The sequence below is a fragment of the Notothenia rossii genome (assembly GCF_949606895.1).
Source record: "Notothenia rossii genome assembly, chromosome: 9".
In the NCBI taxonomy this organism is placed as follows: domain Eukaryota; kingdom Metazoa; phylum Chordata; class Actinopteri; order Perciformes; family Nototheniidae; genus Notothenia; species Notothenia rossii.
In genome coordinates this window covers 10,239,395-10,252,318 of record NC_136907.1, presented here as the reverse complement: position 1 = coordinate 10,252,318, position 12,924 = coordinate 10,239,395, and the positions used below count along the sequence as shown (strand labels likewise).

At 41.4% G+C, this 12,924-nt stretch overlaps 1 protein-coding gene across 2 annotated transcripts in view; it reads left to right on the top strand.

Moving 5' to 3' along the window:
* klhl13 (kelch-like family member 13) overlaps window positions 1-12,241 on the top strand; it is a 34,323-nt gene extending 22,082 nt beyond the window's left edge. For both annotated transcript variants that reach the window (XM_079647845.1, XM_079647844.1), the window contains 3 exons: window positions 78-873; window positions 3,660-3,773; window positions 11,165-12,241. In XM_079647845.1, the coding sequence (XP_079503971.1) occupies window positions 78-873; window positions 3,660-3,773; window positions 11,165-11,652 (1,398 nt within the window). In that variant the 3' untranslated portion in view covers window positions 11,653-12,241. The remainder of the gene's footprint in view (window positions 1-77; window positions 874-3,659; window positions 3,774-11,164) is intronic.
* Window positions 12,242-12,924: the final 683 nt, after the last annotated feature.

Genomic DNA, 12,924 nt, shown 5'->3' with positions numbered 1-12,924 from the left:
TCATCTTCTTAAATGAGGTGAGTTTCTCTAGTCATTAGTTCCAGCTCTCCAAGATTTGTATTTATTCCTCTCTGCAGGTTTCTCTTGACAACTGTGTAGAGGTGGGGCGCATCGCCAACACGTATAACCTCACAGAGGTGGACAAATATGTCAACAACTTCATCCTGAAGAACTTCCCCTCACTGCTGAGCACCGGAGAGTTTGTCAAGCTGCCATTTGACCGGTTGGCTTTTGTACTGTCCAGCAACAGCTTGAAACACTGCACGGAGTTGGACTTGTTCAAGGCCGCGTGCCGCTGGCTGCGCTACGAAGACGTTCGTATGGACTATGCCGCTAAGCTCATGAAGAACATCCGCTTTCCTCTCATGAACCCACAAGAACTCATCAATCACGTGCAGACGGTGGACTTTATGCGCACGGACAACACGTGTGTGAACCTTCTCCTGGAGGCTAGCAACTACCAAATGATGCCCTACATGCAGCCGGTGATGCAGTCAGAACGGACAGCCATCCGCTCGGACAGCGCCCACCTGGTCACGCTGGGGGGGGTCCTCCGCCAGCAGCTGGTCGTGAGTAAGGAGCTGCGGCTCTTTGACGAGAAGGCTCACGAGTGGAAGGCGCTGGCCTCCATGGACGCGCCCCGCTACCAACACGGCATCGCAGTCATCGGCAACTTTCTCTACGTGGTGGGCGGCCAAAGCAACTACGACACCAAAGGCAAGACGGCAGTGGACACGGTGTTCCGGTACGACCCCCGCTACAACAAGTGGATGCAGGTGGCTTGCCTTAATGAGAAGAGAACCTTCTTCCACCTCAGCGCACTCAGGGGACACCTCTACGCCGTCGGTGGAAGGAACGCCGCCGGGGAGCTCGGTGAGTTCATTCCCCTGCTTTAAATTCCCTTTGCTTTATGAGATGATACTCTTAAATATCAAGGAGCACTGAGGGAAAGGAGTTAAACGCACTGCAAGAGTACTAACGCTGGTGATCAAGTGCCTGCACATCATCTGCCGTTTGAACATGTCGCGTGCATAATCTCCGTGTAATTTAATACAATTTAGAGAACGTGCACATTATGAACTCCTTTGCAATCTTCTGTGATCAAATACAGAAGCACATGCAAAATCCTTTGTAATAATATGTTACATTAACTCCTTTGAGTAGTATGATCATGTGTTTTGGGTTTCATTCTTTTCTACTTATTGTATTTTGTATCTTTTACCTTTATGCATTCAACGCAACAAAGCCCCTTAGGTAGTTCCCTAGATTTGAACACTTTACTTATACAGTCTCAATACCTCAAATGAACGTTACTCATAACCTCTATAGAGAGATTCTGTCGGATCATCTGGAGTCAGTTCTGAAGGTTTCATAATGAAACATCATGTTGTGACATTTGGACTCACATTTCTCCCCTGTAATAGAAGCACTTCAAGAAAGCGACGTGTATATATATATATATCTGTTCATTGTAGTCTGGCCGCTGAGTAATAAATCAGGAATCTCTGCAGCCACAGAGAGGTGCCACCCAGTACTTAAACTCTGTGACTGCAGAGGGAGCGGTGTGAGCTTCTCTCCGGGTTATAATTAGAGCAGAGAACACGGCTCCGCTTCACTGCACAGCTGCCCCCACGCTCTACGTCCCACTGCCCTCTCACTGCAGCCTGGATGTGCCCAGCCCCTGCATTACATGTGTTTACTCTGCGTAGGTTTTACGGATGTGGTTTTATATTCTGGCGTCTGAAATGCCAGCATTAGAACAGAAAAGCTCAACAACAGAAAGATGGACATTTCCAGGAGAGCTTTTCATTTTGTCTGGTTCCCTTAGTGGTCCATTCCCATTAGGCTGTATGTGCTTCTCCTCTTCTTCTTCTTCCTCTTTGACACAATATATGTTTTTGAACAGCCTGATTTCATTGGAAAATACAAGGGTCTCATGTTTTAAGAAGTTATTCCTCACTATGATTTATTTTGATTTGGTGGTGAGGTAGGTGTCCATTTTGTATATATTTATTTTTTGTGCAAAAATCACGCTGTTTTAGCCTTTTTATAATATTACATGTTTTACTTTACTTGAAATTGTTTACCTCGTTCAAGTGTCATTTGAAAAAACCCTATTCAATCATTGTGGATAATAATTTGAGGCATGGAACATTATGACTTTTTCATGTCACAATAATTCTTTACAGAATAATTTAGAACGACTCTTTCTCGCCTATAATCATCAAACTATGCTTATAACTCTTCAAATGTAACGAAAAGCCTACTGGAATAACCTTGCCTTACGTTAAGTTAATAAACTAATTATGGTAATGGCTCAGAGAGGACACACAGTTGATTTCAGTGAATATCCTTTGAGTCAAAAACAAAAAAGATATATCTTTAAATAAGGTTAATAAAAACTAGTGCGCCATTGTACTTGTCTATTATTCCGGTAATGGAAATTTGCATTTTAGTTTTTTAAATAATGTTCCAATGCATCACAGATCTCTTCCAGTAGCTGCCCTAAGAGAAGTTTGCTACATCCGGATTATTACCCGTTGACACAGATTGGCGCTTGCAGTGTTTTGTTCGGTGAACAGCCTGCACTAATAGAAAATCATGCTAATGAGGCACGTGACCTTTTCAGCTGTTAATAGGAAAATCTGATTGAGTAAATAAGCCAATTTTAATTAAAGTGAACCACTGGTCTCTGTTGGTACATCAGCAATATCCAGGTTTATACGTCTGGGTTAACTCATCCGTACCACTTCCTCTGATGTGACCGTGTGCACTGCTCAAGGTCACGCTGAGGTTAGTTGTTGATCAAGCAGGGTTAGGTATTCACTCATGTGTATCTCCAGGTGGATCATCCGGAGCTTATTGATGTATTTTTAAACCAGTATTAAAGTGAAACTTAATGGCCGGATTGAACCAGTCTTCAAGCTGTGTTTCTTGTTATTTGTTTAGTCTTTGTTAACCACTGGTATTAAGTTCACTAGCTACTTTTTCTATTGGCAAGGTTTTTTGTCAAATATCTCTAAATGTATATGAAACCCCCCCAAAAAATGACAGTTACTCTTATCCGGTGATGCAGCTGAGAGTTCCCTGAGCTGGGAAAATAAGAAAATCACTTATCTGTGGCCGGTGGGGCTGTGCAAAAAACGTACACTTGTGCTACATTAGACGACGATGTTTGAGGCTAGAAAAGCAAAACCCATACTCTTGGTTGCCATCTAAAATTACAGCAGTTAATTGAAGCTTACATCATCAAGGTGAAGATCCCTTAATGTGTCATTTTAAATCCCTCCCGGTGGTTGTCCAACTAGCTTTGCTCACTTAATCACAACCTGTTTTAGTTGGACCCTAGCTGCTTGTGAAGGGGTCTCTCACCTATGAGCGACACTCATAAACCCCACTGTCCCTGTTCTTCACAGATTTGACTGAACGATCCTCTGAGGCCTAAAGATAGAGGATCTCACAATCTCCCCATTTCCTGTGCAGTCAGTGCATTTATAGCTGGTGGCGTTGTAGCGATGTGTTCTCTGTATTTAAATCTGTGTTTTATCCCCCACGCCGAGACCCTCCAAGGCCTTATTTGCTGGGGTTTGTCCTCCTTACTTGTGACTTGACCTACTTTCTACTAATACGTTCTTTTTTATTTTGTGTTTTTCCTCAAGCTACTGTGGAGTGCTACAACCCAAGGACAAATGAATGGACATACGTTGCCAAAATGAATGAACCGCATTATGGCCACGCTGGGACGGTGTACGGGGGTTATATGTATATTTCAGGTGAGTACGTTAAATGGCAATCGGCAAATAAATAGGCTTGTACAGTGTTGTGTGAAAGGGTAACCCGTGTAAAAATAGACGTCATAATTAAAAAGCATTTTCAGTGCAATGCGATTTTAAATTAGATTAGTTTTATTCCAAAGATGAAACGACTCATTGCATTTTATATCATGCAATGCCAGAAAGTCTAATCCATGGCTTCGTCATGTGATACATTTCCTCCAGCCTTGATTGCGTGCTTCATGCTTTGACATGGGTCAGAGAGAGAGAGAGAGCTGTAGTGACAAGTGTGTTAAAGGGTCCATATCATGCTCATGTTCAGGTTCATATTTGTATGTAGTGCCTCTACCGTGACGTGTTTACATACTTTAATGTTAAGCAAGGTTTTTTTATTTGTCTCATACTGCCTGTGCTGCAGCACCTCTTTTCACCCTCTGTCTAGAAGGGAGAAAAAAAAGATCTGAAAGTGAAAAACGATCTGAAGGTGAAAAGCAATGTGAAACCTGAAAAAACAAGATTTGAAACTGAAAAAATTATTGTTTTGAATCTGAAAACGAAAAATCTGCAACTGAAAAAAATAAGGATTCAAATATCAAAATATGTATAAAAGTGAAATCTGAAAATAAATATTTTATTCAAAAAAATTGCTGAACTGAATCAGAATAATATTCAACCTGAAAAATGATTTCAAATATTTATTTTTTATTTTGAATAAGTCATTGTATTCTTCAAAGTTCAGGATAAAAACTTGAACTTTCAAATAAATTGTATTTTTTTTTTTTAATGATCAAAACTTATGACTCTGATATAGCTCCATAGTTAGCTGGCTGGCTCTGTTGTGATGAGTCAACTGCTTAGAGATGTCCTGCCCCTTAGCCTATCACTTACAATGTGTTGGAGCGCTAGCCAATAGAAGTGCAATGTTCAGTGTTGCATAGTGATGTCACTATGTTACAGAAGTAAACAAAGGAGTCCAATGGATGTGTTTCAGGCGGGCGGGGGCGGCGGAGAGTGTGTGGGAGAGAAACTCCCTCTGGAGGGAACTTTGGGATTTTAGTCTTTGCAGACCATTTACAAAAACCTTTATAACAGACTACAGGAAAGGGAAAACCCGCAAAGGCATATTAGGGCCCCTTTAAAGTCTAAGATTATATTAGGTAATGTGTATTTCAATTGTCAAACAACAGTACATGAAATACAACCTAGTTCTTGATGTTTTCCATTTATTCAATAAAAGCATTTTGATCATTATTTAAAAAATGCTCGGAGCAGAGGGTGGACGCAGAGGCTGCTCTTTAGGTGTCAGCTCAATACTTGGTTACTTCATAGGATTGAAAATAAATCCTGCGTTATGGAGATGAGCCCTACTTTCTGAGTGTGACTAATCCACAGCAGCGCCACAAAGAAAGGGGACGGGAGGGGTGGAAGAGAAATTGGGAAAGATGGAGCAAAGTGGAGGACTGAAGCGTGTGTAGGAGGTGTAGAACAGAAGAGCCGTGTTAATTCCTCCTGAACATGAACACAAACGCTGCTCATAAACATCACTGCAGATTTACAGCTCTCTTGTTTTCCAAATGTTTTTTGGAGGTAGAGAAAAACACAAAAGGGAAATATGGAGTTTCATCATTCGGATGTTTGTCATCAACACCCTGAGTTTCATATCAGGGGGACATCGCCAGAGGCCCAACAATACATATTATCAAGATCTGGAGTCACAGAATGATATTATTGCACCTTAAAAAAAATGTGGATAAGACATATTGCTTTTCAATTGCAAAATATGCAGTTTGTCGACATCAGTTTATTCTAATATGACGGAAAGATACTAAAAATAAAATTTCGATCATCTCTTTCCTGTAATGTTAAGATACAATCTTTGTGCAAATATTTGGGTTATTTTTCAATTTCTCCATCCTTTTCAAAAAACTCTCTATCATTCTATCACTTCACGCTGTATTTTCAATTCAGTATAAATAATATTTATAAAACGGACAAGTCAAATCAAGCAATCTGATTGGTTCTTAGCCGTGATATACTGAGCGTATACCACGGGTAGAATTGTAAGTTACTTTTCACAACAAGTCAGTATCCCTCCGCGCCTGAGAAACAGTATACAGTTGGGGTGAAAAGCCTCGCGTCGGGCCGAACCACGCCCCTTAGCTGTGATATAATGAGCATATACCACGGCCTGTCGTGAGCTAATGCTTAAATATAAACTCAAACTAAATACCTGGCGCTGGTGTTTCGACAATGGCGCAGTATAAAAAAAAAATGTAGATAAAATATATTACTTTTCATTGCAAAATATGCAATTTGTCAACATCAGTTTCTCCTAATAAGATTTAAAAACAAAAAAAATCTGAACAACTTCCTGCCAATCCCTCTGACCTCGTCTGAACAAAACTGCATATCACTTGTATAACTATATTTAAGTGCTTGGAGTAATGATACAATACTGCTATACCGTGCTGTATTGATTTCTTTCCCCGCTCATACTGATAACATGACCGTTATCTGTTAACCCCAGATCATAGTTCAAATTAAAAAAGAATAAGTATGTGAGTGAATACACCCCGCCAAAGAAACACAATGTACTTTATAAGAGCTGTTGTATTGGTGTTCTGGACTAACTGTACATCCTCGGTGAATCCTTCTGAACAACACTAACATCTTTGCACTCGGTTGCACACATGCTGTGCTTGCAAGCTGGAAGGCTTTGGCACATGAAATAAATAATTGAAAACCTTGTTAGCACTATTCTTCAGCTTGTGTACCATGTAAGGTGCTTTTATTAGATACACTCCCTGATGTTGATTACTGCAGACAGTTTAATTTCATAATCCACTGATCGCCCTATTCCTGCAAATTGTATTCATAACGTTGTACACGGAACACATACCGTACCACTTCCAGATATCTCTTTATTTACTTTAAGTTCCACAAAGTAAATCCCAGAACTACATGTAGCACCAGTTGTGTTTTTTTACTCTTTTATTTGTTTTCAGTTTCTCTTTGGAAATGTTGTTTGCATAATACATTGGAGTTCTGAAAGAATTGTCACTGTGTTAATAGTGCATGCAGCCCCTTGTTTAATTTGATTTAAAATGTACTAAATCCGACTTGCTGGCATGATTACCATTATTATTTCATGTTTGAACAGAAAGAAACTTTAATACCATTTTAATTAGTGAGTCTCACATGGGATGCAGGAGAACTGGGGCATATTTGGTTACCACCCAGACCGCGCAATTTGGCAAGTCTAATATTACAGAGCAGCGAGGATGAAAGGCACACTTTGAAAAAATAAATAAAGTAATGAATAACATAATAGTCATGGACTGAGCTAATCTGCTGGCACCCAGCTGCTTTTCAATCTCCCGCCTCCGGCTGCACTCAGCACTACATCGTATTCATTGCTCCCGCTTTTTGATATTTTTAATGGATTCCTTTTGTGTTGGTTTCATGTTTCGTCTATGTGGTCAATAGCGTGGTACATTTCACATTGAACCGATGTCATGCTTTGCACCTGCAGCACTTAATTCTACATGTGGGAGAAAATGAATACGTACATAAAGCTTAGTTTTGTGAATTTCTGCTGGTTTAACACAAGAAAGACAGCTCGTAGGAAACCTTGTCTGTAATGCACTGTAGTTCTTAAATGCTAAAAGGTACAGAGCATTACCCATTAGAGGCATTCATGCTGCTCTGTAGTCCCAGGGCTCGGTCTCGCTGTGCAAGGTGACCCGGCTGAAGTGCAGTTCTGTGTCTGTGTCGGAGCGGATCAGATCACATCCTGCGTCCGGGCTGCTGTGCTGTCTGAAGGCATCCTGTCAGCGGCATGGAGCTGACGCATGCACTCAGCGCACGCTCCATCATGCTCCAGAGCTGAGGCACAGTTCAGACACGAGGGCTGAACCAAAGCTGAGCCCCTCTCTCCCTTTGGTTCAACGGCTTATGAAGAGACCTCTGTGAAGATCTTCAAGTTCAATAAGTGAGTCATCTTCCAAGAGTCTCATTCCAACTTCTTAAATACAGATAATGTTTCTTCACTCCTATTTGAGAATAAACCAAATATCTTGCGGTGCGGACAAAACAAGAGGACGTCATGTAGGGCTATGAGGAACGCCGAGTGGCTTTTTTAAAAAACATCTTCTGACGGGTTAGAGAAAAAACAACTTTAATAGAGAAACAGATCCACAGACACATCGACAATGAAAATAATGATAATTCCAGCCTCCTTGCTAATAATCAGTAATACGGTCTTTGTTGTATTTTGAAGTTTCCATTATAATCATCATCATCATGTAGGTGAGTAGCTTTCTGGTGCAGAAGATAGAAGTAAGTTTACCTGAAGTGAAGATGAGATGTTTGGATGTATAATAATTACAATGATATGTAATTATAACCCGACTGCAGGATTTCTGTCCCTTTTTTAAATTTTTATATGTGTTTCCTTTTTTATTATTTAATATATGGATTCTTAGTGTTTCAGTGCTCTCCCTGGACAATATAGATATAGTAGTGACACTGTTTCTGGATGACTCAAACCTAGCTGCCATCTATTGTTCCCCTGTCCTGCAGATATTGGCCTGTTTGATTTATTGATAGAAGAGTAAATAGAGCAGCAAATAATAATCCATTCGTTGTCAACTATTAAATGAATCGCCAACTGTTTTGATAATCGATTAATACGTTAGAAGAACAACAAATCCTAATTCCAGCTACTTAAATACAGATATGTTTCTTCACTCCTATTTGACAAACTGAATATCTTGCGGTGCGGACAAAACAGAGGACGTCATGTAGGGCTATGAGGAACGCTGAGTGGCTTTTAAAAACATTTTCTGACGGTTTATAAAAAAAACAACTTTAATAGAGAAACAAATCGACGGACACATCGACAATGATAATAATTCCAGCCTCCTTGCTGAGTTAATAATGTGTTTGGTTTGTGTTTTTTTTCTTTGTGGAATTCAGTTTTCTTAAGGTCCAGCACTTTGTAAGATTCATATTTATATTATAATAAATAAATATAAAAAATAGTTTGTGTTTTTTCATACCAAGTAAGAGATTGTTCAGTTTAAAGTTGGCTCTGTGGGTAGTGTACAACATGAGTAAGGACTGTCTCCGATGTGGACTCTGTGTCTTGGGAAGGAAACAAAGCTCATTAGTCATTTTAATGTATTTGTGCAAAAGCTGGTTTATTTATGGCTGTTCTCTGAATTTTTTAGAATGCAAGTGGTTCTTAATTAGATTCATTTCTGCATATAGGGCAGTGATCTGTAATATCTAAATGCCTTTCGCTCTCTTTTTGAAATATTGCCAGTACTGACACAAAGGCATTTCTGCAAATGATGTAAGGATTCAAGAAGACTGTCTAAAAGCTCACCTTATTTAATATGTAGCCTCTACCCTCTGGCGTTTATTTAATTGTCTATGACATGCACACTCTTACCCCAACCATCCCACAATACAATGTAATGTGTTTTTTGAAAGCTGAAAATGATTGTTATGAGACTGAACTGTCAGTGATGTCTCAAAATAACGATGATTCATGAGTGTCTGAAATTTCAATTTGCAGCGCACTGTAGAGAGCATACTGATGTTATAAAGGGAGTGAAAGAGAGATTATAGACGCTGCTGGAATCTGAAATCTCATATTTCTACAGGGACTAATAACACGGCTGAAATGTCAGAAGAAAAACGGGACGGTTTGATTCGGTACTCTGAGGTTACCTTAACTTCACAGAATGAGGATCATTACTGAAAAACACTTGTCTTTGAAATTCTAAAAAAAAATCTAAAGATTCTTGTAGATTTTCTAAAGCAATGAGATCTGACTAGGGTTGAAACAACCGGATATATTTTCATTATGCATTACGATTATTAGCTCGATTATTTGTCAAGTCTATAAAATCTAAGAAACATATTGACAAAATTCCACGTCGATGTTCTGTGAGTCGAGGACCTTAAGATATTCAGATTGCCATGATACAAAACAGAGAAATCTGGATATTTCAGAAGCTAAAAAACCATCTTCTGACATTGTTTATAAAGATATTTGTTGATTTTAATAATTTGTTTGTCCTTGATTAGTGGATTTATCAGTGCAGCTCTTTATTCAACTGTACTGTATTTCAGGCACAGATAGTTATAGTTGAGATTTGCACTGGAGCTCAAAGTCTAGACACTCTTTTATCATCACGGGGTATTTTTGGAAAACGCTGAGCCCTCGTTTCCTGCCTCACCTCTGTCTACACTTTGTGTGTGCCGACGCTGATTCCACCGACCAATCAGGTCACTGCTTTTTACAAAAGGTCCCAAAGGCTAATTAATGTTTTGTCTGGCTGAACAGTGAAATGTTTTTATCCCGGCAAAGTAGGAGACGATACAAAGAATACCCCAATGTGTCCCGTGCTGTCTTTGTAAGGGTGAAACCTTTTAGCCTGTCTCTCTGAGATAAAACCGTGTCCACTCTTAGTGTCTCACTGATTGGACATTAGGACACCGGGATGCTGATCACAAAGCACTCTGTGTCAGGGAGAGGCCGAAGCCCTTTACCTGAATGAGGATAGCTCTTGAGAGGAGTTATACGGACCTTACGTCTGCTCCAGCACTGTTCCACTTGTCAGGACTTTTATAGCAGACCTGCCCCGTGGAGTACTTTGATAAAGAAAATGGATAGTCGTGCTATCTTTGGGTTTGATCAGTGAAGAGGTGCAGCGTCACAGATCTGAGTCATGGCAGCTGAATAGACAGCTTAGGCCTCAACAATAAAGCTTGCACACGATCAGTGGGCCGCAGCAGATTCTGCCTCTATCCGGCATGCTCTGCAAATCTTCTCTGCATTTGGTCCTAGTCACTCTGCCTAAGGGGGGAGGGCTGGGCTGGCTTCCACCCAAATGCATGCTGGGATTGTGTTCCTCTTTTATTTTAAGCCTTCCCTGTAGACATGTCCTGTTTTTTTTCTTTCCTCTCCACTTTCTCTCAGCTTCTTGTGTCCCGTCGTCTACAGTCTGTTGTTGCGGATGTGCGTGAACGTTTTGTAACTGCGTTCCCCCTTTGTATTCATCCTCAGAATCATATCATACTGTAGAGAAGATGTCACTCTGTTTTTTTACAAATTTGTTGTCGGAGAACTAGGGCTCGAGGAATGGTGAAATCTAAAAATGAACACTTTGTCCTGATTCTCGTTATTCATAATTCTACTGAAGCAAATGTTCCTGTGTTATGTCTGCTGCTCCACATAGCCCACATTTATTCATGTAGGCCGACATGTGGCGATGAGTCACAGGTCGGCCTGATGGACGGGTCCACAAAGCTGCTTGTACTCCTACACATGATCAGCATGGAGGTTAATTGTCACTCTTTTTTTTTCTTTTTTGCTGCAGGGGGAATCACTCATGACACTTTTCAGAAGGAGCTGATGTGCTTTGACCCAGATGCGGATAAATGGACTCAGAAAGCTCCCATGACGACGGTGCGCGGCCTCCACTGCATGTGCACGGTGGGCGACCGGCTCTACGTGATCGGGGGCAATCACTTCCGGGGAACCAGCGACTACGACGACGTGCTGAGCTGTGAATATTACTCCCCGGCTCTCGACCTGTGGACTCCTATCGCTGCCATGTTGCGAGGCCAGAGCGATGTGGGCGTGGCCGTGTTTGAGAATAAAATCTATGTGGTGGGCGGATACTCGTGGAACAATCGCTGCATGGTGGAAATAGTACAGAAGTACGACCCCGAGAAAGACGAATGGCACAAAGTGTTTGACTTACCCGAGTCGCTGGGCGGGATCCGAGCCTGCACACTCACAGTTTTCCCCCCCGAGGACCTCTCGTGCTCGCCCTCCAGAGAGTCGCCCCTCTCAGCACCTTGATGAGTAAAGGGGGGCGGAGCCGTGTTTCGCTCGTAACCCCTCGCCCACCCAACCCCCTCAACAAACACTCCTTATAGACATTGTTTGCACTTCCTCTTCGGACTACATCTGTACTGCATCCCTAAGTATCCCCCAGTCCACCCCCCCTGAAGCTGTGCAGAACCCCCCGCCCCTAAGTGATTCAACCCACGTACCAACAGTTTGGCAACCTAATTAAATGTTAATGTTGCATACTCGGTATGTTTTTGGCAGGAAGTACCTTGACTTGAAAAGTGACTTTGCAAATCAACTTTTCTACCTGATGTCTTCGGTTTTTCGGTCTCGTTTCCTTAGGCGTTCTACCTTGAGATGTTGACTACCGCACTGACTCTCTCTTCTAGTCTATGCCAGGTTAGATGCAGCAGGTGACTCCTGAAGGCAGCAGCGTAGGGAAGCACGAGCTCTGAAACACAGCCAGTTTTTAACTCAGGGGTTGGCCCAGGCCCCATCTACGATGCTCCAGTACAGTTTCACTTCTTTCCTGCTATTGCTATGAAACTGTTAACAAAATGGTGTTTTCTAAATTTTAATAAACATGATTTTAAAAGTAGTTTAAATGTTGTCATTACTGACTGCAGCAGACTCAGGCTGACAAGTTGTTTGTATGTGGTGAAAAAACTTCTCCAACGTGCACATAACCTCATGCTTAGCATTGCATTGTTTAACCCTAACCTGATACAGTCTGGCTTTAACATGTTGACTGTTGGCACACATGACTGTAAATGTTGACGAAGCAGGTATAAAAACAAATATGTCTGGGGTGTTTTTTTAAAGGGGCCGTATACTGCTCATTTTCAGATTTGTATTTAGTGCCTCTCCTGTGACATGTCTCCATGCTTTAATGTTCAAAAAGCTCTTTATTTTTCTCATACTGCCTGTACTGCAGCACCTCTTTTCACCCTCCGTCTGAAACCAGAGCCCAGTCTGCTCTGATTGGTTAGCTGGCCGACTCTGTTCTGATTGGTCAACTGCGTAGAAAGGTCCCGCCCCATTGCCTATCAAATACAATGTGTTTGAGTGGTAGCCAATAGAGTCGCTTGTGTGAAATGGTGATGTCAGAATGTTACCGAAAGCAAAGGAGTCCAATGGCGGTGTGTCATGCATGGGTGGGGGGGGGAAATCATTCCTGGAGGGAACTTTTGGATTTGAGCCTTTACAGACCATTTACATGCTCAAAAAACTATCCACAGGAGAGGTAGAACCCCCGTGTGGAAAAACACATTGTTTTGAAAC